The 26,265-nt window shown below is 36.3% G+C and overlaps 1 protein-coding gene across 44 annotated transcripts in view; it reads left to right on the forward strand.

Annotated features, from left to right (window-relative positions):
• AHI1 (Abelson helper integration site 1) overlaps positions 1–26,265 on the forward strand; it is a 193,900-nt gene that overhangs the window by 118,948 nt on the left and 48,687 nt on the right. For all 44 annotated transcript variants that reach the window (XR_014845535.1, XR_014845582.1, XR_014845552.1 and 41 more), the window contains one exon: positions 480–535. Coding sequence is in view for 16 of the 44 variants with exons in the window: in XM_085025255.1 (XP_084881381.1) it covers positions 480–535 (56 nt within the window). In the remaining 28 variants the exon portion in view is untranslated. The remainder of the gene's footprint in view (positions 1–479; positions 536–26,265) is intronic.

Raw genomic sequence — 26,265 nt, forward strand, 5'->3', positions numbered from 1 at the left:
AATAAATAGCAGACTCTGTCATAGTAGGAAGTCAGATGATCAAGGAGAAATTAAAATAAATTTATTTATTCTTTTTGAGAAAATAAAGAAGCAATTCCTTTCATAGACTTTGTGACATTTCTTCATGAAAACTTGATGACCTCAAGTCAGAAGTAAAACTTTCATGGAAGAAATGCAGCAGAGCAGAGATAATGGTATAATTTTTGAGCTGAGAACAGAATTAGCACACATCTTGTGCTATTGCTGGACGCCACCTGAATTGGGAAAATTGGCTTAGCTCACCTTGCGTTGGATCTCTTAGCTAAACTCTCCAACTGTTCCTGACCAAAGAATTCATGGTAACACTTTAAAGGATCCTGCCATCCAAACGAGGCTTTTTTCTTGCAAGCTGTAGGAGTTATGTCTTGCTGGCATAAATGTTTTCAAAATAAAATGTATAGGTATAATAAGCAAATATTCACAAGCTTTTCTTTTCACAGGGATTATCAGCACAGAAAGGAAGCCTTGTAACCATCATGTAGACACAGCACCAACGGTAAGGCAGTCTGTTTCTGCATTGTTAAAACTGTTAAGAAACTACAGTTAATACTGACACAAAGTGCCATTGTAGAAAGCTCTCATAACCTACCTTTTGCCAAGAATTATATCTCTTTAAAAAAAAAATCAACCTTGTGTTTTCCAATTAATGAAGGAAAAGTACCAATTTTGCCAAGATATAAGAAAGTAAAATACTGTATCTTTTTTACAGGTATTTGTTTATAGTAATGTTATGAATATAATGTTTTCTAATTTAAAAATACTTTTATACTTTTGATAAAGCACTGTAAATCTTTATGCAAATTGATCTACACCCTTTTAAAAATGAGTAGCATTATTGTCTAGAATGAATGTTTTGTAATAGTGAAAGTAGGTCATTATGCTTCATTTCTCTTGTGGATTACTATGCTTTATTACTATAGAAGTGAAATCTAATTTTTTATCCCTCTTCAATTACTACCAGACAGCAAAAGGCATTTAATAATTACGGTATATATTCACTATATTAAAAATAATTACAGAAGATAATATAGGAGGAAGACAAATTTCCCTTTTAATCTTTGTGTATAGTATTTGTATGTATAAAATACACATCAGTTGCTGGCTCCCACTTGAAAATTCATAAGATGATATTGACTAGCGTATATCCTACTCTTTGCTAGGCATATTCTTGTTTCTTATCCTTTCTGTATAATAAATCTTTGAAATGCTCCATACAATTCATCATTTCCTACTATGAGAAAGATTTGGTAATACTTTTTAAGACAGTAAAAACAGTATTAAACTATATTTGAATTGTATTGATAATTAATATTTTCCTCATGGATAAATTGACTGTATTTTTCTATTTGTAATAAATCCAAGTAATTAATTCAGCATGTTTGGTAACCATATATAGGGTTCTGGAAGAGACTGGTGTTTGTGGAATTAATCATCAATATAATCATTAAAAAGTACATGGGTATAGTGTGTGTTCCAGTTATCCTTTAGTAAATATGCTACTAAAAGAGCAGCTACAACATTATGTAAATTTTATTCATTAATATTAAAAATTGAAGATTAGCAATTATGGAAAATTACTCATTTGATTATTTTACCAAATTTTGAAATTTATTTCATTCCTGTAGGCTTTCCTGAAGCACCTGTGTTTACATTTCTAGTTTTTTTGTACATTTTAGAACTCAGAAAAGTGTAACCTGGCAGGTGTTTCGTTTCACCCAGTAGGCTGATGGCAGATTCCCATGTTAATTAAATGAGAAAATAATAGAACCAAATATTCATGAAGTCATGAGACATAATGGTATTAATGTTTCCAGTAGTGCCCTAATCTCAGAATGACTCAGGTGAATTAGGAACAAAATCTAATGCCTAATAATTTAGGTATTGTTGGTCTTTGGTTATGTTTTCCCAGTTGGATTATTAAATGGTGGCTCCTAATATAGTCATAACTTAGGAGCCAATAAGTTTTAGAATACTTAGTTTATACCGACAGTCCCCAAACACTTGGTTCCCAGATTGTGACTCGAGTTGGTGGTTCCTTTTTGATGGCTTTTTCTGAGCTCTTCTCCTTCTGCCTCTTCACTCCAAAACTAAGTTTGTTCTTCTGTCTTTCTCCTCTCCCCTGTGGTCCCCAGCTTGCTGACAGTTGACCTTGGCCCCTTCTCCATAACCTCTTGGTAGAATCACAGGTCTGCTCATTACTCACTCTCCTCTGGGCCCCAGGACAGGTGAAGTCTGATCTTCACAGAAATATAATATTACCTAATTTTCATCCTTTGTGTCAGTGTCCCCTTATTTTCCCTACAGGGTTTAACAGAAGAAAATATTGAGAGATAAGTAGGAAAACGTCTATCCAAAAAGTTAACAAAGTGGGATATTTGTAAGTTTGACTGCAAAGAAGAGCTACTCCTCAGGCCTGAGGAAGGAATGAAGGCGAGTGGGCCAGGATTTCAGTATGGCTGAGGCGGGAGCCCTGCGTGCCTCCATCCTCATCTCTAACCCCAGTTTCTGGCCCACCTCTCTGCACTTCCTCCTGCTCTAAGCACTGCCATGAATGCTTGGGTCTAGGAGAGTGCTGGACAGTAGGGGAGGGAAATAAGACTTCCTCAGGCCTCTGTCACAGAGAAAGATGTGTTCCTGACGTTCCAAGTTGGAACGTCTCTGTCAATAAATGGTTACAGACGATAGTTTGATCCTCTGGCACCATCATGTAGTACAGTGTTCTTCAGACAAGTATAGATGAGCCTGAGAACAAAACCACTTTTGTCCCGTGCTTCTCAGTTCTTTCTCGCTCTTCTTAATGTATTCATTGTCCTTTTTTCATTTATTACCTGAATTTTAATTTTTCGTTTGGAATTTTTTTTTTCCTTTTGACACAAATAATACCATGATACCCCAGGTGCCTTTGAGAGATGAAGTAGAATAGAACATTCCGCCATGCCAGGACCTCCTCCACCAAAAAGAACTAAACCCGTCTTCTTAACTGGCTCTAGTCACTACTTGCTTTTTTGTATTCAGAGCTCTTAATTTTGTTCATATCTAAGAGTATATTTTCAAGTTATTTTTTTTCAAGAACTAAAAATTGAGAGGTTTATGACCTGAGTTGACAGACTTTAGACTATCTCTCAGTTGTCTTTGCATAAGACAGCTTACCAGGGTTTTTAATTATTTGAATATAATTTTTTCCCTTCAAAACATTGTAGACATTGGTCATCTTTTGCCCTCTGTCATTTAGTATTTCAGGAGAAATGTTGGATATCAGCCCATGTCTTTGGATAGTTGTTGCTTTGTATAGGCAACCTGTTTTGCCTGCTCATGTGTTACAGATTCTCTTTTCTTTTCTGTATAGCTAATGTCCTAGCTCAGATTTGATGCATAAATGTGTGGCTTTCTTTTCACTCATTTTTGGTCTGAATGGTATTCACTCAGACATGTTACTATTAGAGGAAAAGCAAATAAGACATTAGACAATGATAATGTTAGATGACACAAAAATAATTAGGTCATTCCACTTTAAGAGCTACTTGCTGCACCTGCTTATAGCCTACATCAAGTTAAGGATAATATCAGACTCAGATTAATCAGAGGTCATTGTCTAAACCCTGAAAGGCAGGTGTAAAAGTTAGTTAATAGTTAAATCAGCATAGGCTTGAATCCCATAGTCACTTCAAATGAAGGACTTATTTGCACCCCAAAGAGAAATAGCAACTAGCATAAGGAAGTATTCTACCAACATGTTTGGTCTTTTCTTATTTTAGGTTATCGCACAAGGTATAGTTAAAACATACCTGCCCTTTAATGTAGAGTCCTATGTGCAGCATTTCCCATAGCTTTTCATATTTTCTGGTGGCATTAAAACATGGCAAGTCATGCTTAATATATAAAGAATTTTTAATGACTTGAGGAGAATTGTTTTTGAATCTCTTCCAGTGAAAACTGATAAAATTCAATTCAAATAACATCATTATGGCCTATTGTAATCAATCATTTTTGTAAAGCTCCTGCATTCCCAACCTGTAACACTATGTAATACTGTTTCTTTCTTCTTATTTTATTTGTCGGTTCCACAGCTCTCATTAATGAGAACAAGTTTTCTTTTAACAAATGGATTTGGGGGTAGTTTATTAAATTATAGCTTACATTTTCATAAAAGTCTACACATCTACCACAGCAGATTGAAACAAACCCCAGTCTGTCTCATCTGGATTATACCAATTACAGAACAGTTTTTCCATGTCTAGGTTTTGCATAAATTATTAGGAATTAAAATATCCTAGCTTGATTAGAAATTTAAGACAAAAAAAAAAAAAAGGAGTTCCCGTCGTGACGCAGTGGTTAACGAATCCGACTAGGAACCAGGAGGTTGCGGGTTCGGTCCCTGCCCTTGCTCAGTGGGTTAAGGATCCGGCGTTGCCGTGAGCTGTGGTGTAGGTTGCAGACGCGGCTCGGATCCCGCGTTGCTGTGGCTCTGGCATAGGCCGGTGGCTACAGCTCCGATTCAACCCCTAGCCTTGGAACCTCCATATGCCGAGGGAACAGCCCAAGAAATAGCAACAACAACAACAACAAAAAGACAAAAGACAAAAAAAAAAAAAAAGAAATTTAAATGTTGATCATTATTCTTCATTGTTATCAGAACAGTTTAATAAACTATTCATTCATTCTGCAGTTATACTCGTTCTAGGTTTCCTAAGGGCTTGATTGGTAATTTTTTGTCTCTTGCTTTTCATCACTAGTAAACTTTGTGTGTGTGTGTGTGTGTGTGTATGTGTTTCTTTCTAGGGCTGCACCTGTAGCATATGCAGGTTCTCAAGCTAGGGGTCGAATCCCAGATCTGTAGCTGCCAGCCTATATCACAGCCACAGCAACACAGGCTCCGAGCCACGTCTGCAACTTGCACCACAGCTCACAACAACACTGGATCCTTAACCCACTGAGTGAGACCAGGGATCGAACCTGCATCCTCATGGATACTAGCTGGATTCTTAACCCACTGAGCCACGATGGGAACTCCAACTTTGCTGTGTGTTACAGTGTGTTGTTAAATATATCTGAGTTGTTTGTGGTGTTGACAGTACTTAATACTAAACTTATTCGTAGGTGTGCTGATCTTAATCATATAAATTAAACTTTATTTTGAGCCTCTTTTGGTTATAGATCATATGATATTCATTCTACAACTTTTTGGGTTGTTTTTATTGTTAGATTATCATTGTTTAGCCCACTTTAAGTTCACAAGATTGGTACATATTGTATTATTGCTCATTAGTTTAATATACTTTATACATATGTTTATGTAAAATATGTTTTCCACACTTTAACATACTATTGCGGGCAGCTTGTGTATAGATAAGTACATAAGTTACAGTGAAATGTCTTTGATCCAAATGTCTTTGATCCAAAGGAAGCACTTTATTTTCTCCAGTCTATAGAATTTTCCAGGAATTCATATTATTTAAACTGGGGTGAATGTGCCCCTATAAAACTCATAAAATAGAACCTATGGCCAATTTCTTCCTGAAGGTAATTGCAGGGTGGAGAGGGAACTGATAAACTATAAGCTTTTATAACTTAGGTCATAAAAGAATATGTTTTCACTTATCAATAAAGTAGCAATTCAGAGCAATTCTATTGAAATTCAAATATAAATGCAAAATAGGTTCTCCTTTAAGACCACTTGTGAGTTGTTCATAATGTAATATTTTTCTAAGTATCTGCACATTAGTTTTTCTCCAGACCTTGTAAATTATGAGGCTTCTGTTGATTTTCCTTATTAGTATATTAGAATATTAGAATTTCAAATATTCTGTTGATATTTGTCTTAGACTTTTTTCCCTAGTTCTCTTTTGACTTTGCTAAATTTCTCTACCTGACAAAGTTTTTAAAAATGTCATTTTTGTATCTGAAAGTGTCATATTTCTGGAGAACTGTAACTTAACAGTGGCATAATAGGAATTTATTTTCTAACGTATCAGCAGTCATCAGGCATACAGTGTCCACAGGACAGTATAGTACCAAGCACTGGATAGGTATGGGAGTGGTGTGGGAAAAGTAGAAGCACTAGAAGTACAAAAAAGTACAAAACATGCTTTTGTGTCTTTGAGTAGCTCTTGTGCTAATTAGAGAAGTAAACAGTAAACAGTTAACTCTCAATACATGAAAATGGATAAAAGTTCAGAGCAATGTGGAACAGATGTCATGTCACTGCGGCAGCTTGTACTCATGTATGGGGATATGGGATGGGTCCTGAGCACCATAGGAATTCCCAGGGCTGGAGTAGTTTGGGAAGGCTGCATAGAGTCAGAAGGTGCTGAACTGAATCATAAAAGGAAGATGGGAATTAAAAAGGAATAGGATGTTCTAGGCCAGAGTAACTGTTTGACCGAAGATCGTAGAAGAAGGAAAGTAACAGAGTTAATAGATGGATGGACAGTTTGACAGAAGCATAGTAGTTCAGATCATGAGATAGATTAGAAAAGGTAATTTGGACATGATTTATAAAGATCACTAGATGTTAGGTAAAGAATTAAGACTTTATCAATATAAACAACAGTACAGCATTTGAACATGAGACTGATATGCTCATGGGAGTCATGCTTTTAAAAGATTAAAATAAAAGCAACTCATGAAATTGCAGGTGAGTAGAGATAGGAAGAAGGTCAGTGAGCTATGAAGCTACTGTAATCTCCATGCAAGGTGATAAGGTTCTGCATGTGGAAGGGGCAGTGGAAATGGAAATAGAGGTATGCTTATGAGAAAGATTTGGAGATTAGAACTGATGATAGAGACTCAAAAGAGTTGTAAAGGATGATGCCAAGGCTGGAGACAGAGGTTACTGAGAGAATGATGACTCCATTAGCAGATTTCTTGAAAAATAGGAATGAAAGGTGATTTTTAGAGAATAAAGGGTTCAATTTTAGATGTGTTAAATTTCAGGGAACCAGAAGCCATGAACAAATAGAAATGTTCAATAGAGAACAGAGACTATAGGTTTGGGTCTCAGAAAAGAGGATGAACTTGAAGCTCTAAATTTCTTACGGTTGATAGAGTCCCACTGCACAGCTAGAGTCCCACTGCACAGAAGGGAGATCCAGTGGTCAGGAGGCTCAGGCCCAGGTTGTAGGAAGTCCTGTATGTCACCGTGGGCCAGAAGCAAGCAGCAGATTCTTCACAACATATGTCCAAAGGCCCATCCAGGAATGACGCAGTTGTCAAGTCTTTGGAAAAAGCTGAGTTAGGAACCAGTCTCCTCCTACTTACTTTCCACATCTGTTCTCCACAAAATTATTTATCCAATGCATAAATAATGATCATACATTAAAGATCCTATGATGCACCCCATCATCTACCAATTGAAGACTGAGCTATTTAGCATGTGATTTAAAGTCTTCTGCTACATTTTTAGACTTATTTCCAGCTTTCCCCAGTATTCATGCTGGCCACTCTGAACTACTTTTAGTTCCCTAAACATGTCTAGGTCTCTCACACTGAGAAGTAATTTCAGAAGAGGGGTTAAGCACACTAAGTCCAGAACCAATTACCTGGCTTGAAGTCCTGCTTTGGCCACTTTTGCTCCATGTAACTTCAGGCAAGATTCTTCACACTTTTGGGCTTCAGTTTTCCTTGTCTGCAAGTGGGGGTCATAATACCTACCACAGGGATTGTTGTGAGGAATAGATGAGATGAGACACATTCCATTCATTATGTTTCTATGTACCAGATATTGGATATTATTTAAACACAAGAGATGGCCAGATAATAAGGAAAGACCCTATCCCAAGCCTGAGGTCAGGAACCAGATGGAACATGCCAGGGTCCCAGGGAGGGCAGAAACACCAGGAACAAGGGAATATGATGAAGGTTGACACAGCAGCTGCCTCTGTCTTGACCAGCCTCCTTTCTTTTTTTCTTTCCATCTTTTTTTTTTTTTTCAGTGCTTGTTAGGTTTTTTTTTAATATATATAATTTTTTTTTTCATTATAGCTGGTTTACAGTGTTCTGTCAATTTTCTATTGTACAGCATGGTGACCCAGTTACACATACATATATAGATTCTTTTTTCTCACATTATTATGCTCCATCCATGACTAGATATAGTTCCCAGTGCTACACAGCAGGATCTGCAATAGTCTGCATCTATCAACCATAAGCTCCCAATCCATCCTGCTCCCTCCCCCTTGGCAACCACAAGTCTATTCTCTAAGTCCATGATTTTCTCTTCTGTGAAAGGGTTCATTTGTGCCGTATATTAGATTCCAGATATAAGTGATATCATATGGTATTTGTCCTTCTCTTTCTGACTTACTTCACTTAGTATGATCATCTCTAGTTCCATCCATGTTGCTGCAAATGGCATTATTTTCTTCTTTTTTATGGCTGAGTAGTTTTCCATTGTGTATATATACCACATCTTCTTAATCCAATCATCTGTTGATGGACATTTAGGTTGTATCCATGTCTTGACTGTTGTGAATAGTGCTGCAATGAACGTGAGGTGCATGTGTCTTTTTCAAGGAAAGTTTTGTCTGGATATATGCCCAAGAGTGGGATTGCTGGGTCATATGGTAGTTCTATGCATAGTTTTCTAAGGTACCTCCATACTGTTCTCCATAGTGGTTGTACCAACTTAACATTCCCACCAACAGTGAAGGAGGGTTCCTTTTCTCCACAACCCCTCCAGTATTTGTTATTTGTGGACTTATTAATGATGGCCATTCTGACCGGTGTGAGGTGGTATCTCATGGTAGTTTTGATTTGCATTTCTCTACCAATCAGTGATGTTGGGCATTTTTTCATGTGCTTGTTGGCCAACTGTATGTCTTCTTTAGAGAAATGTCTATTCAGGTCTTTTGCCCATTTTTCCATTGAGTTGTTTGCTTTTTTGCTATTGAGTTGTATAGGTTGTTTATATATATTAGAGATTAAGCCCTTGTCAGTTGCATCATTTGAAATTATTTTCTCCCATTCTGTAAGTTGTCTTTTTGTTTTCTTTTTGGTTTCCTTTGCTATGCAAAAGCTTGTCAGTTTGATTAGGTCCCATTGGTTTATTTTTGCTTTTATTTCTGTTGCTTTGGGAGACTGACCTGAGAACGCATTTGTAAGGTTGATGTCAGAGAATGTTTTGCCTATGTTCTCTTCTGGGAGTTTGATGCTGCCTTGTCTTATATTTAAGTCTAAGCCATTTTGAGTTTATTTTCGTGCATGGTGTGACGGTGTGTTCTAGTTTCATTGACTTGCATGCAGCTGTCCAGCTTTCCCAGCAAGACTTGCTAAAAAGACTGTCTTTTTCCCATTTTATATTCTTGCCTCCTTTGTCAAAGATTAATCTTTCCATCTTTTAAAGTTTGTTTTTTATGTACTTATTTGCTTATTGGATATTGTGACTCTTTTCTGGAGTCAGTGCAGAAGTCCAGTTACACCAGGACAACAGGTATGTATAAACTGGGACTGTCTTGGGCAAGGTTAAATGTGTGATCACCATATTCATCAATTCTGTAAGTCATGGTAGGAAGAGTGATCTTTTCAATATGTCAGTAAGGATAGGTTATCTATCCTTCTGCTTATTAACACTCTTCAATAACTTCTCCTTACTTGTAGAATAGAGCACAGATCTTCCCTGGGGCCTATAGGACCTTGCATGTTCTGGTCTCTCCTGCCCCTTCAGGATCACCTTTTGATACGCTCCACTGAGTTTCTTGAACATAGCCAGCCTGTCTCCCACTTACCCATGGGCCTTGAACATTTGGTCTTTCTGCCAAGAATATATACACCCTTTTCTTTAGATCCCAAGAAATGTCAGCTTTTCAGAGCATCTCCCTTCACCATTCTATCCAAAGCATATACTCCCCACTTAGTCTTTTTTATTGCACCTTGTTTTTTCTTTCTTAATACTTATACCAATTTGTAATTTTTGGTTAGTCGTTTTCTTGTTTATCTCCTGTCTTCTTGCTCAATAGGGTGTGGCTGTAAGTTCCATGAAAGATAAAAGTAGGGACCATGTCTGCTTTGTTCACCATTGCTTATGGACTATCAATAGATACAGCTTAAATGACTAAATGAATTTAGGCTGAAAATATAGAAATAACTAAGCACAAAGAGCTAGGCTGGACTTAAGGAGTGTCCATATTTCAAAAGGTTGGAAAAAGAGCACTTACAGAAGACAGAGAAGAAAGGCATAGGAAATCAGGAGTAGTGTAACATCTTGGAAGCCAGAGGAGTCTAAATGGTAGGAGTTTTTGTGCTATCATAGGTAGCCAGAAACATTTGGGAGAATGGGAGCATAAAGGAAGCTAGATGGTCATGTTAGCAGGCACAATGAACTGGAAGCAGTTCAGGAAACCTGTCATGAGAGGAGGATAGAACATAGAAGAGCAATTTATTTCGCCTTGCATACATGTTGCTGACTTATTTCGCAAAAGAAAGTAGTGTTTGGCCAGAAGGGCCATGAGATGAACCTATGTAGGAAGTGAAGTAAATGTTTCTTTTTCCATGTTCTTCAAAAGTGAAAAATTAAATTTTAGTATTTATGCAACATTGTTAACACTCAAAGCATTTCTCAGATAGAAGGAAAAATGCAGCATGGGGAGAAAGATACAGACTTTGATTTGGCATTTGACAAAGAGTTGAGTAGGGCAGTTATAGCAAGCTTCCTTGCTAACAACTTTAGCTTGTGCTTTTTTTTTTTTTTTTTTTTTTTTTTTTTTTTAAGGGCTGCACATGCAGCATATGGAAATTCCATGGCTAGGGGTCAAATCAGAGCTATAGCTGCTGGCCTATTCCACAGCCACAGCAACGCAGGATCCGAGCCATATCTGCGACCTACACCACAGTTCATGGCAATGCCAGATACTCAACCCACTGAGCGAGGCCAGGAATCGAACCTGAATCCTCATGGATAACAGGTTTGTAACCCACTGAGACACAATGGAAACTCCCAGTACTTACACTTTTCTAGTTGATAAATGAGGAAGGTTGAAGAAGTTGATCTTTTAGGTCTCTTTTGGGGTCTAAAGTTCTGTGAATCTTTTTCATCTGTTCTGACTATTCTAGGAAAACAGATTAAAGCAGAAAAACTAAGCAAATCTCTGGTAGTCATCCCTTGAATGCTGACATGATTTCTCTCATTCTTCCTATTCTCAAGATTCAGTTAGAATTCACCTACATATTAGACACATGGCAGTTATGTCCACCAAGTCAAGTAACAAATGCCCACCACCGCCATTGTTTTGGAAATTTCATGCTGCTTAATTAGTAGACATAGGTAGTTGACTTCAGTAGACCAAAAACTAAGTTTTTTCATCATAAGGCCAAATAATTTCCACCTTCATAAGCCCAGTGCTTGATGAAATGATGCCAAGCAATAGGGTATGGTGTCCAAATAACTGTTTACTTTAGCCAGCAGGGCTTGAAGAGCTTGTGCAGTATAGTGGGAGAGAGAAGCATGAGTTCAGCTGCCTCTTGATAGTTGCACTATGACTTTTCCAAAGACAACATTTTCTGCTAATAATGGGATATGGCAATAAAAGTATTGAGATTTTTCTGATTCTACACATTTTTAGTCACTTAGCCTCAACATATAAGGAGGATGTATGACTGGTTACTAAAGAAAAAGTCCCCTTTCTCATGAATACATTCTTTCCTGGAAAACAATAAACTACTTTCTATCTTAGAAACACTATGTTTTCATTAAGTACTCAAGTTTTGTGCTTTACTACAAATGGTCAATACGTTGGTTCTATTCTGCTTTTAGATCACTATAGAATAAATGTTTCCTCTCCTATAAACACAGCTCTTGAGATGCTTGAGAGGGTCTGTTTTATCCTGGTCTTCTCTTTTTTAGGCTAACTATATCGATTTTCTTCTGCTTAATCTATACTGATTCCATCCAGTTTGTTCACATTTTCACATTCTTTAGAAAAGTCGCATCCCGAACTGGACTTAATATCTTAATTGTGATACGAAAAATAGTGGTGTTATTGGTTTCTGTAATCCAGATACTGTGTTTCATATTGGATTATGACCTACCATAACTCCTTGATGTCTTAAACAAATACTTTCAAGACCTGTCTTCCCATTATTTACATATTTCGCCTCAGTATTCTCATCTCTAGAATGGAGCTAATAATAGTACCTATCTCATTAGTGTTGTTTCAAGTACTGAGAACAGTGTCTGTCACACAGTAATCTCTCAACTCTCTGTTATCACTGTTTATCACTAAGTACAAGTTGTCCATTTGTCCTTGTTGAATTCATCATTTATTTTTGACTCACTATCCTGCCTGTCAAAATTCTTTTGAGTCCTGTTTTTTTTCAGCCGTAATCACTCCTGAACTCTGTTATGTGAATAGATTTTCTAATGCCCCTTATTGTCTTTTTTCACAGCACTAGAAAAAATATTGAACAATGAACAAAATCAAAACGGCAACAATTTCTTTACCTGTGGGCAGTGTCAGTTTTTTTAATAAGTCATTTTGTTTGGAGGATGTTATTGTTTAAAAGCTATTTCAGTGTTACACTGCATTGTCTTTTAGCAAAACATTTACCTGCAAGTCTGTTACAATAAGATTTGGTGACTACTTGGAATTGTTTTTTCAATCAATATAAAATTTGGCCGTTTATGGAAGCATTAAATATAGTACCTAACAGAAGCCAGAATGTGAATTGATCATGTCATAAGATGAAATAATTGTTTAGAAAGAAAAAAATTCATACTCATCATTTTATAGAATATTATTTTCCATTTGGGGAAAAATTAATCAAAACTTATGAAACTAGTCTTCTGTTTTTCCTGCCTAGATGACCTTACTATCTGCCACTACTAATGTTCCATAGAGTCTTTTCTTACCTTGACAAACACGAGTTCATCAAGTTCTTCTTCCTATGATGCTCTTTATCCTGCCATCATCTCAGTGTCCCCAGAGATCAGTCTTTGACAGAGATGGCCGTGTAGCCATCAGTAATGCAGACACCTCATGGTATAACCACATTACTGGGTCACAGATGAGTTTAATGCATGAAGATGAAGATAAATCCTAGAGGAAATGAAACTCCTTGTTCTGTGTTTTTAATGAAACTTCATATAGTCTTCTTGTTACCATATCTCTGCCTGGTGGCAACATGAGCAGACTGCTCTGAGAGAACTTTCTGGGTTCAAAGCTTATTTTGCCACACTTAGAAATAAATTTTCTTTTTAGAAACAGAGCTAGAGTTAGTAGATCTGTATTTTGTTTTGTTTTTGCTTTTTTTTTTTTAAGGGCCACACCTGCGGCATATGGAAGTTCCCAGGTCAGGGGTAGAATCGGAGCTACAGCCACCAGCCTGCACCACAGCCACAGAAACTTGGGATCCAAGCCGCATGTGCGACCTACACCACAGGTCACAGTAACGCCGGATCATTAACCCCCTGAGCAAGGCCAGGGATAGAACCTGCATCATCATGGATCCTAGTCGGGTTCGTTAACCACTGAGCATGAAGGGAACTCCCAGTAGATCTGTATTTTGTTTGGAAAATGTGGTCACACTTAAGTACTACAAAAGTATTTTACTACGAAACACCATTCCTCTTTGATCAAGAACTTTAGGAGTTAAGTAATAACAATTATACCTGACATTTATTGCACACTTACTGTACCAGGCACCATACAAAGTGTTTTACATAGGTTGTCTCACAAATGTCATAATTATTCTGAAAAATAAAAATATTACCATTATCATCATCATTTGCCCATAGGGAGACTGAAACACTAAAGGTCTTTGAGTCTTCTAGAAACATTTAAATTAAATGTGTTTCATGCAATATGGTAGATGAGCCAAACATATTAACTCCTTAGAAGCAGAATCAGTTTATGTGCTTAAACCATTAAACTCAAATGTCACTCTGTGACACAAGGCCGATTCAAGGAGCAGTTCAGGTAACATTAACAGCAATTAACACTTATAAAAACAGTTTTTAGTTTTCAAAGCCCTGCTGCATAGTGTGTGTTGTCTCATCTGATCTTTGTATGATCACTGTGACTTGTCATGGCCCTAGGCAGGGATGGAGATGAAGAGTGTAGACAGCTGAGCAGACCGGGAATGGCTGACCAGAACAGCTTAGAGGGCCAAATTCGGATTCTTCCCTCTTCATAATCTACCATGGAAGTTTTCTGAGAAAGCCAATTTCAAAATTTTTTCTTGGAAAACCTCACATCCACCCACCAGGAAGTTTCAATCAGATATGATTTGGGGTTGGTGGATTTGGGGTTAGAGTTTTAGATTTCCTCGGAATAGTGGCACTTCGGTTTGCATGGCTGTGGGGTGGGTTAAAGACACATAAGCAGCACCGAGTAATCTGGATGTGAGAAAGGGATCTTGGGGTTTGGTGGGAAGAAAGGGGCCCAGAGGCTGTGGTTTTTCTAGTGCACTGGCAGAGTCACCTGTGACCTTGAGAAAGGAAATTACAAACACCTGCTACACTTCAAACTATGCCACAGACAGCTGTCTGAAGAACAGGACTCAAAAGAACAGGAATGAAAAGGTAGTTGTGAGTGTCACCCAAGAGTGAGGTGATAGGGCTTTGTCCCTCCTTCCTTGAGACCTACTTATACAACAGTTTCAGCTGATACCAAAGATGAATGATGCCTCAGTTGATATTTCTAATCTTAATTATTCTTTCTCCATTCTGCTAGAAAAATCTCTGTAATAAATACTTAGGCTGTTAACCATTTGGTATCCAAAGAACCTAAAAATGAGTATGGCTCAATAAAATTCCTGTCTTCCCTGGGACTGATATTGGGCCTTTCCACTTTATTTATTTACATTTTTTTTTTTTTAGGGCCACCGTTGAGGCATATGTAAGTTTCTGGACTAGGGGTTGAATGAATCAGAGCTACAGCTACCAGCCTAGGCCACAGCCACAGTAATGTGGGATCCAAGCCACGTCTGCGACCTACACCATAGCTCACAGCAACGCTGGATCCTTAACCCACTGAGTAAGGCCAGGGATTGAACTCACATCCTCATAGATACTAGTCAGATTCATTTCCCCTGAGCCACGACAGGAATTCTTCTATCACTGGTACTAGCAGCTGCTTTGTTCTTACTGGACAAAACCTTGGTAATAAATTAGCTTATCTATTTCTCTTATGTCCCACATGTATTGCTTCCTTCTGTTATATTTCCATGGTCTAATAACCTCTGTTGTCCATTTCCATAGCCAGAATCAAGGCTCTCCTCTCACATGGAGAGTTATGGTCTCCGTCTCTATATTTTTGCTTTCTGTTCCTTTATTCATCATGACTAACTTCACCTTCCATAACCATATTTCTACAATGTTCTTTTTAATTTTTTTATTTTTATTTATTTTATTGTTTTGGTCCTTTTGTCTTTTTAGGGCTGCCCCCACAGCATATGAAGGTTCCCAGGCTAGGGGTCCAGAGCCGCAGCAACAGGAGATCTGAGCCGCATCTGCAACCTACACCACAGCTCATGGCAATGCCAGCTCAACCCCCTGAACGAGGCCAGGGATCGAACCTGCATCCTCATGGATGCTAGTCGGGTTCACTAACCACTGAGCAACAGTGGGAACTCCAATGTTCTTTTTTAATAATAGCTTTATTTGGAAATAATTGACATAGCAAAAAATTTACCCTTTTAAAGTCTATAGTTTATTGGATTTTAGTATATTCACAGTTTTGCACCCATCACCTGTGTCTAATTTTGAAACATAATTTTCACTCCAAAAAGCAATCCCATACTCAGTAGTAGTCACTCACCCCTCTCCGTTGTCTCCTCTCCCTAGCCCACAAATACTAATCTATTTTCTATCTCTATGGATTTGCCTATTCTGGACATTTTATATAAATGCAGTCATATCATATGTGACTTTTGTATCAGGCTTCTTTCACTTAGTATGTCTTCAAAGTTCATCCATGTAATAGCATGTATCAGAATTTGATTCCTTTTTATGGCTAAATAGTATTCTATTATATGGCTCTACTACATTTTATTTATCCTTTAATTCATTGATGAGTCTTGGGTTGCTCCCATTTTTAGCTATGGTGAACAATGCTATGTGAACATTCATATACAGATTTTTGTGTAGACATAGGTTTTCATTTCTCCTGGGTACAAATTTAGTAGTGAAATTACTGTGTCATATAGTAACTCAGCGTTTAACATTTTGCAAAACTACCAAAAACGTTCTCTAAAGTTGCTGAACCATTTTACAGTCCCACCAGCCAAGTCCAAGGGTTTCAGTTTCTCCATAATCTTCACCAACACTTGTTACTGTCTTTTTTATTAGAGTCATTTTATTGGGTGGAAAGTTGTTATCTCCTGATTTTGATTTATGTTTCCTTATTGATTAATGATGCAAGCATCTTTTGAAATGCTAGTTGTATGTCTTCTTTGGATAATTTATTCATATCCTTTGCCCATTTTCTAAGTGGGCAAATTATAACTATATTTTACTGTATAATTATATAAATTAGATATAGTTTAATGAATGTTATATATATGTATGTATATATAGGATTCAGAGTTTATTATACCAAGTGTAGAAATATATTTTTGTTTTTAGAAATGGAGTTGAAGTTAGTGTGTCTACAGTTAATTTGGAAAATAGGGTAATATTTACAGTTGTGGGTCTCCTGCAGAAATATTTTTATTATTAAACATCATTCCTCTATAGTAACTCAGAGAACTTTAGGAGTTGAACAGTAATATTTATTTATGCTTGACACATACTGTGTACCTACCATGTGCCAGGAATACAGTGTATAAACATATATAGTATACCGTATAAATATATAAATATAAATAAATATTATTTATATCTAATTGGGTTTGTCTTATTATTTACTTGTAAATGTTCTTTATATACTCCGGATACAAGTCTTTTAGCAGATGTGTGACTTGCGGATATTTTCTTCCTTTCTGTAGGTTGTCTTTTTCTTGATCATGTCCTCTGAAGTGCAAAATTTGTTTTAAAATTTTTATTGTTTAATTCTTCTACTGTTTTGTTTCTTGTGCCTTTGATATCACATCTGAGAAATCGTCTGATCCAAAGTCACAAAGATTTACTCCAGTGTTTTCTTGGAGAGCTTTATACATTTAGCTTTTGCCTCCATAAGTCTGTAATTCATTTTGAGTCAGTTTTTATATATGGTTTGAATTATGGCTGTAGCTTTTTTTTTTTTTTTTGCATGTGTCTGTCTAGCTTTTCCAGCATCATTTATTGAAAAGACTCTTTTCCCCCATTTAATAGTCTGGCACCCTTCTCAAGAATGAATGGACTGTGTATATAAGGGCTTATATCTGGACTCTCAATTGTATTGCACTGATCCGTGTACCTACTTAATATCAGTAACCCACTGTTTTAATTACAGTAGCTCTGTAGTTTTAAAACCAGGGCATGCTCTCCAACTTTGTTCTCTTTCCAGCCTATTTTTGCTGTTCTAGGTCCTTTATGTTTCCTTATAAATCTTACTATCACCTTAGTTTCTACAAAATTTTTGATAGGGATTGTTTTGAATCTGTAGATCAAAAATCAAGGAATGTTTTCATCTTAACAATATATTAAGTCTTCCAATCTAGTAACATGGGTCTTTGTTAATCTAGGTCTTTAATTTCTTACAATGATATTTTGTTTTCACTGTATAAGTCTTAGACTTTTATTTTAAGTACTTTTGTGCTATTACACATGGAATTGGTTTTGTATTCAGATTGTTCATTCTTCAGGTTTAGAAATATAATTGATTTTTTACATTCACCTAGTATTCTGCAACCTTTCTGAACTTCTTTACTACTTCTGAAAGGAGTTGGGAGTAGATTCTTTGAGATTGTCTATTCACAAGATCACATCCTCTGCTACTTCTTTCTTTCCATCTGGATACCTTTCTTTTTTACTTGCTTAATTTACTGGCTAGAATCTTCAGTACAGTGTTGGAGTAGCAAGAGTGAATGTCTTTGTCTTGTCTTGTTCCTAATCTCAGGGGGATAACTCAGTGTTTATGTTGTTAGCTGTGTGTTTTTGTACATAATCTCTATCAGGTTGAGGAAGTTCCCAAGTATTCATACTTTATTGAGTGTTTTTATCAGGAAAGGATGTTGGATTTAGTTAAATACTTTTTTCTGTGTTTATTGAGATGATTGTGTAGACTTTATCCTTAAAGCTGTAAGACAGAGTTATGGTCTATCACATAGACTGATTGTCATATGCTAAACTATCATTTCCAGTATAAATTCCACTTGGTCATGGTGTATAATCCTTTTTCTGTGTTGTAGATTCTGTTTACAAGCATTTTGTTGTTTTTATGTCAGTATTCATAAGAAGTGTGTAGTTTTCTTTTCTTCTCTAGCTTTAGGATCATGTATTACTGACATTACAATGAGTTGAAAAATGTTCATTTCTCTCTTTTTTTTTTTTTTTGGAAGAGTTTGGAAAAGATTGACATTATTTCTTCTTTAAATATTTGGTGCAATTCACCAAGGATGCATTCTGTACCTGGCTTTTCTTTGTAGGAGTTTTTGGTTGCTAATTCAATCTCTTTATTCTTACAGATCTATTCAGATTGTCTTCTTTTTCAATAAGTTTTAAGTTATGTCTTTCTAGGAATTTGTCTCTTTTATATGGATTAGTTTAATTGTTAACCTAAAGTTGATAGTAGCACTCCATTATAATTGTTTATATTTCTCTCAGGCTACTAGTGATGTCCTCCCTCTCATTCCCAATTTTATGAATTTTGTGTTACCTTCCCATCCCTTCACCACCCTTGGTCACTCTAACTAAAGTGTTGTTAATTTTTGTGATCTTCCAAAAAACCATTTTTTTGGTTTTATTAATTTTCTCTGTTCTTTTTCTATTTGTTATTTATTTCTATCCTAATGTTTATCATTTCCTTCCTTCTTCTTGCTTTGGGTTTAGTTTTATTTTTCTAGTTTTAAAGTATAAGGCTTGATTATTGATTTAATATCTTTCTTCTCAATGAAGCATTTACACCTATAAACTTTCCTCAAATAATTGCATCTGTTGCTCCCTATACATTTTGATATGTTGTGTTTATCTTTTCATTTCTCTTTTTCTAATTTCCCTCATATCTCTTCATTGACCCATTGATTACTTAGGAGTATGCTGTTTAATTTCTACACATTTGTGTATTTCCCAAATATCTTTCTCTAACACCTGTTGTCATTTCATTGTGGTTAGAGAACACACTTTCTCTGATTTCATGAGGGTTTTAAGGCTTATTTTATGACAGCGTATTATAGAACATTCTCTAATATAGACATGCACTTAAGATCTACATGCACTTAAGAATGTGTGTTCTGCTTTTGTTAGGTGGAGTGCTCTATAGATGTCTCTTAGATCTAGATGGGTTTTTAAAATTTTTTTTTATAATGGTTGATTTACAATGTTCTGTCAATTTCTGCTGTACAGCAAGATAACTCAATCATACATAAATATATACATTCTTTTTCTCATATTATCTTCCATCATGTTCCATCAAAAGTGACTAGATATAGTTCCCTGTGCTATACAGCAGGATCTCATTGCTTATCCACTCCAGATGCAATAGTTTGGATCTACTAACCCCAAACTCCCTGTCCATCCCCCTCCCTCACCCTTGGCAACCACAGTCTGTTCTCATGTCCATGAGTTTGTTTCTTTTCTTTTTTTTTTTTTCTTTCTTTTTTTGCTCTTTTTAAGGCCACACCTGCAGCATATGGAAGTTCCCAGGCTAGGGGTCGAAATGGAGTTGTAGCTGCTGGCCTACGCCACAGCAACAGCAATTCCAGATCTGAGCCACATCTGTAATCTACACCACAGCTCATGGCAACACTGGATCCTTAACCCACTGAGTGAGGCCAGGGATCAAACCTGCATCCTCATGGATACCACTCAGATTCATTTCCATGAGCTACGACAGGAACTCCTGTTTCTTTTCTATAGATAGGTTCGTCTGTGCCATATGTTAGATTCTAGATATAAGTGATACCATGGTATTTTTCTTTCTCTTTCTGACTTACTTCACTTAGTATGAGAGCCTCTGGTTCCATCCATGTTGCTGCAAATGGCATTATTTTGTTTCTTTTTTATGGCTGAGTAGTATTCCATTATGTATATATACTGCATCTTCTTAATCCATTCATCTGTTGATGGACATGTAGGTTGTTTCCATGTCTTGGCTAGTGTGAATAATGCTGCAATAAATACAGGGGTGTATGTATCTTTTTCAAGGAAAGTTTTGTCCAGATAGATGCCCAAGAGTGGGATTGCTGTGTCATACGGTAGTTCTTTATTTAGTTTTCTGAAGTACCTCCACACTTTTTCCCATAGTGGTTGTACCAGATCTAGTTGGTTTTGAGTGTGGATCAAGTCTTCTGTTTTCAGGTTGACCTGCCTAGTTCTATTCATTATAGAAAGTGAAGTATTGAAGTCTCAACAACTGTTGTTGAATTTTCTTTCACCTTTCAATTCTGTGGTTTGCCTTATGTATTTTTAGTCTGATTAAATGCATATATATTCATACTTAGTTATGATTTCCTTTTGATTGACCCTTCTATCATTTAAAAATGTCTTCATCTCTACTGACAGTTTTTGTTTTAAATCCTCCTATGACTGTTAACAGAATAGCTTCTCCAGCTCTCTTTTGTTTTCTGTTTGCATGGTATATCTTTTTCATCCTTCTGTTTAGTCTAAAAATGTTCCTCTTATAGATAGCAGATAGTTTGGTCATGACTTCTCCAGCTCTCTTTTGTTTTCTGTTTGCATGGTATATCTTTTTCATCCTTCTGTTTAGTCTAAAAATGTTCCTCTTATAGATAGCAGATAGTTTGGTCATGCCTTTTTTCCATTTTGATAATCTCTGCTTTTTTTTTTTTCTTTTTTGGAGAGCTCAATCCATCTACAATTAATTACTGAAAAGAAATTTACATATGAAATTTGGTTTTGATTTTTTGGTTTGGGGGTTTTTTTTAGCCATACTCTCTGCATGTGGAAGTTCCTAGGCCTGGGATCCAAACCCACGCCATACCAGTGACCCAAGCTGCTGTAGTGACAACACCAGATCCTTAACCCACTGCACCACAAGGGAACTCCTGGGTTTTTTTTTTTTTCTTTTTGTATGATATATTTTTTGTTCCTTTCCTCTTTCATTATTCACTTTTTTCAATTAAAATAATATTTTTAATATATCAATTGAAATCCCATTTTTGTGTATTTACTTGAGTTGTTTTCTTAGGGGTTACCCTGATAATTACAATTAACATCTTAAAACAATTTAATCTGGGTTCATACCAATTTAATTTCAATAGTATAGATAAATTTTAATACAGTCCTTTTCCCTTCTTTCTTCTTTGCACTGTTTTTGTCATATAAATTACATCATTATACATTGTAAGCCTACCAACATATTGCTGTAATTATTTCCTTACAAAGTTGTCTTTTATTTTTTTAAATACTTTGATTTTTTTTCATTATAGCTGGTTTACAGTGTTCTGTCAATTTTCTACTGTACAGCATGGTGACCCAGTTACACATACAAGTATACATTTTTTTTTCCTCACATTATCATGCTCCATCATAGGTGACCTTAGAAAACTATACATAGAACTACCATATGACCCAGCCACCCCACTCCTGGGCATATATCTGGAAAAAACTCTGCTTGAGTGTAGCACTATTCACAGTAGCCAAAATTGTCTTTTAAATCAGGTGAAGAGTTTCCAAAATGGGACATTCATACTGTCCTTGGTATTTACTTATGTAATTGCCTTTATCAGTGCTCTTTATTTCTTCATATAGATTTGAGTTACTGCCAAGTGCCCTATTGTTTTAGCCTAAAGAACTCTCATTAGTTTTTCTTGAAGGGGAATTCCACTAGCAACAAACTCCCTGTTATCATTTATCAGGGAATGTATTAATTTCTTCTTTTTTACAGGGTAGTTTACTAGATATTGAATAATAAGTCGAGTCTTCTTTCCACACCGAATGTTGAAAGCATCATCTCCCTAACTTCTGAACTCCCCAAGATTTCTGATGAGAAATCTATTGTTAATCTTACTGAGAATTCCTTCTATGTGATGTAATTTTTCTTTTGCTGCTTTTAAGATTCTTGGGCTTTCAGTGGTTTGGCCATGATATGTCTAGGTGTGGCTCTTTTTGAGTTTTCCTACTTGGGGTTTGTGTAGGCCCTTGGATGTTCAGATTAACTTTTTAATCAAATTTGGGAAATTTTGGCCAATATTTCTTCTAATATTCTTTCTTCCTCCTTCCTCTCTCCTTCTGGGTCTCCCATTATGCATATGTTGGTACACTTGATCAGAGCCCATAAATGTCTGAGGCTTTTTTTCTTCATTCTTTTTTCCTTCTGTTCTTCAGACCAGATAATCCTAGTTATCTTAAAAGTTCACTGATTCTTTCCTCTGCCACTTCAAATCTACTGTTGAGCCCTTCTAGTAAATGTTGTACTTTTCAATTCCAGAACTTCTATGTTTTTTAGTACTTTCTGTCTTTTTATTGATATTTTCAACTTTCTGAGATAGCATTCTCATATTTTCTTTTAATTCTTTAGATATGGTCTCCTTTGGGTCTTTAAACATACATACACTGTTTTAAAATCTTTGTCTAGTAAATCTAACATCTGGGGTTTCTCAGGGACAAGTTCTACTCTTTGATTCCTACTAGTGTTAACTTTTCTGTTTCTTAACGTGTCTTGTAACTGGACATTTGAGATAATATAATGTGTCACACCTAGAAATCAGATTCTCTACCTTCATTCGTCTCTCTTTTTGTTTGTTTGTTTTCATGGGGGGTCTTTTGTTTTGTTTTTATTACCATTATTTACTATTTTTTTAGTTAGGGACGTTCCTAAAATAATTCTTTAAAGTCTATATTTTTTTTGTATGGTGCAACCACTGACATGTTTGCTTGTTTAGCTTAATGGTCAGCTAATGATTGGACAGAGATTTCCTTAAGTACCTGAAACCTTTTCCAAAGGGCTATATATGTGTATCAGGACATGTTTTTAGTGCTTCGGTATGCAGTTTATAACTCTACCACAATTCTATTTCATTTTATGCTTGCATAGACTAACAAAGTCAGCCAGAGGTGAAAAATTAGAGCCTTTTCTGGTCTTTCCTGGGCATAGACAAAGTCTTGCACATGCTCATGGCCTTCTAGATTTTTAGGAATTGATTAGTGTTTTTCACTATACCATATAAAACATATTATTTCCCAGTTGTTCCTTTTAATTTTTTGGTAGGTTCCTTATTTGCCCTAACTTGTATCACTCCCTAAGTTTCCACTGATTGTTTTTTGACAAATGCCCAAAGAATACAGCTGTTCAAAGAGCTGACTCTCAGTCACATCAGATAAAGACAACCCCTGAGAATGAAGCTTTTTCAGGCTGCTGCCTAGGTCATATAGTGGTACTTCTCTGGAGATGGTAATTTATGGGCACTTTGAACCAAGTCTCCCTTTCCAGTGACTGCTAACCTGATAGTTTTCCCAATTACCATAGTTGTGAGTCTGTTGGTTTTTAAATCTGTCATGGAGCTGACAAGAGAGTAATGGGAATAAGGCAGGTTAAAATTCCACAAAGATGGATGTTTTTAACCAAGATTCAGGAGTTCCCGTTGTGGCTCAGCAGGTTAAGAATCCAACTAGTATCTATGAAGATACAGGTTCGATCCCGGGCTTCACTCAATGAGTTAAGGATCAGGTGTTGCTGCAAGCTGTGGCATAGGTCATAGATGTGGCTCAGATCTGGAGCTGCCGTGGCTGTGGTCTAGGCCATCAACTGCGGCTCTGATTTGATCCCTAACTTGGGAACTTCCATAAGCCATGGGTGCAGCCCTAAAAAGAAAAAAAAAAAAAAGAATCTATGAGATTCAACTATTTTTCTTGAATATATCCTCTGAGTTGCAGTCCTTTGACTAATTTTCAGAGTTCTTAAAAAATTGATTTTGACAGTTTTTGACAGTTTTCTTAATTTTATGGAGGAGCCGATTTTCATTACTCTTCTGTTCCAGTAGCGCTTCCCCTCCACTCAGCTGATCTTAATCTCAAAGTTTTATGTTTACTTCTTAAAAATTCTGTTTGCTGTTTCTATTTTGCCATTTGAAATAATGTTTGAATGATTTTAGAGCCTCTTATTTTACTGTCTGTATCTCTGTATGTATCACAATCAGAATTATATGCTAAAGGAACATTTTCCATCAAGCTTCTTCATTATCCTTCTGTTTTTATATTCTTGTCTTCTTCCATGCTAAACCAAATGCTCATGTGTGGGTATATGAGCTTTTCCTGGAATATTTGGATTAATGTTAGAATTAGAAATAGATAAGCTTCAGTATTTAAATAAGATGAGCAGTTAATTATTGATGACTGACTGTTGGCAACCTAAAAAGCTGCTCTCTTTCCCTTTAATTTATTACTCAAGATTCCTTTCCAAAGCCTTTCCAAATTAACTCTGCCTGTGGTCATTTTAGTAATTCCTTCCACTCTTAAATATAAACTGCAGTGATCAGATGGACACATGTTAGTATACATGTGAGCTGTCACCTTGGCCTAATTTCAGTGTACTATGCAACTTCCTAGTTTGATGGTCTCAGCAACTTGTGACTGAGAAGCCAATATGAGAAAAGTACTTTGATCATCTTTGGGTATCTTCTGTAATAGAAATACCAAGTCTTAAACATCCTTCTTTTGGTGCAATCTTAGCAAAATTCATAAGCAGTGAACCAAGCAGACATATTTACTTGGTTCCATAAAAATTTCTAACTTCAGCTTAAATGTGTAGACTTAGTAATTAAGAGCATAGGTTTAGGAGAAAAGCAAACTTGCTAACATCTAGAATCTGCCAAACTGTGATTTAGACAAATAATAATTCCTTGTGTGTGTGTGTAGTGTAAATGCTTGTTTAGCACATGGCTGATAAATACCAAGCATTAAATAAGTGGTAGATACATATATTTCTAGATACATCCAGAAAGATGTACAGACATTTCTCTGATATGTACATTGATGCTGAGAAAAAAATAAACAGATTTATGTACTTGTTTTAGAACTAGTGAATTAAACTTTGGGTTTTTAAGTATATAATATTTGAAACTGAATTTTACTTCATTGTATCTTTTTTTTTTTTTTTTTTTTTTGTCTTTTTGTCTTTTCTAGGGCCGCTCCCCCGCGGCATATGGAGGTTCCCAGGCTAGGGGTCTAATCGGAGTTGTAGCCGCCGGCCTACACCAGAACCACAGCAACACGGAATCCGAGCCTTGTCTGTGACCTACACCACAGCTCACAGCAATGCCGAATCCTTAACCCACTGAGCAAGGCCAGGGATCAAACCCGCAACCTCATGGTTCCTAGTTGGATTCGTTAACCACTGAGCCACGATGGGAACTCCTACTTCATTGTATCTTAAGCATCTTCAGATCAAGAACTTTATGCTGCATTTATTTATATTTCCCATCCTGTGTACAATTACATATATATATATATATATATATATATATATATTTATTTAGCATACACTCAAGATATTTATTATAGGGTGTTCCCATTATGGCTTAGTAGGTTAAGAACCCAACATCATGTCTATGAGGATGCAGGTTCAATCCTTGGCCTCTCTCATTGGGTTAAGGATCCGGCATTGCCACAAGCTGCAGCATAGGTCGCAGATGCGGCTCAGATCTGGTGTTGCTGTGGCTGTGGTGTAGGCTGGTAGCTGCAGCTCTAATTCATCGTCTAGCCCGGGAACTCCCGCATGCCATGGGTGCAGCTATAGGGGGAAAAAAAAATCTGTTTATTATATATTACTAATCAGTTCGTCTTTTTAGAAATAGACTTATAAACTTAATGAAGTCTGTTAATAAATTTAACAAATGCCCTTAGAAGTGCTCTTAAGTAGTTCTCAGAAATTTCTGTACAGCTTGTCTTAAAATACCAAGTACTACATCTCTTTGCACTTACAGCTGGTGCCTAGGAAATCCTGAAGATGCCATTAAGCACTAAAAAGATTTGACTTCATTCTCAAAAAGACTTGTCTCCAGACCTTATGTTATTTTTAAGTGATGGGTCTCTTATCTCTATTATGTGTTTTTAAGCATGAAGAAATACACCCATACCTTTCTCTAAAAAAGAAATGGAAATTGTAGCTCATACAGACATTTTTGAGTTCTGTACATGCCTGTTCAATATTAGAATAGGCTTTTCCAAAATAATTTTGCAATAATACAAGTCTGTTT

The sequence above is a fragment of the Sus scrofa genome, chromosome 1, assembly GCF_054392235.1.
Source record: "Sus scrofa isolate SSC_HxYL_T2T_F1_AM1 chromosome 1, Sscrofa_HxYL_maternal_Yorkshire_Landrace_v2.0, whole genome shotgun sequence".
In the NCBI taxonomy this organism is placed as follows: Eukaryota; Metazoa; Chordata; class Mammalia; order Artiodactyla; family Suidae; genus Sus; species Sus scrofa.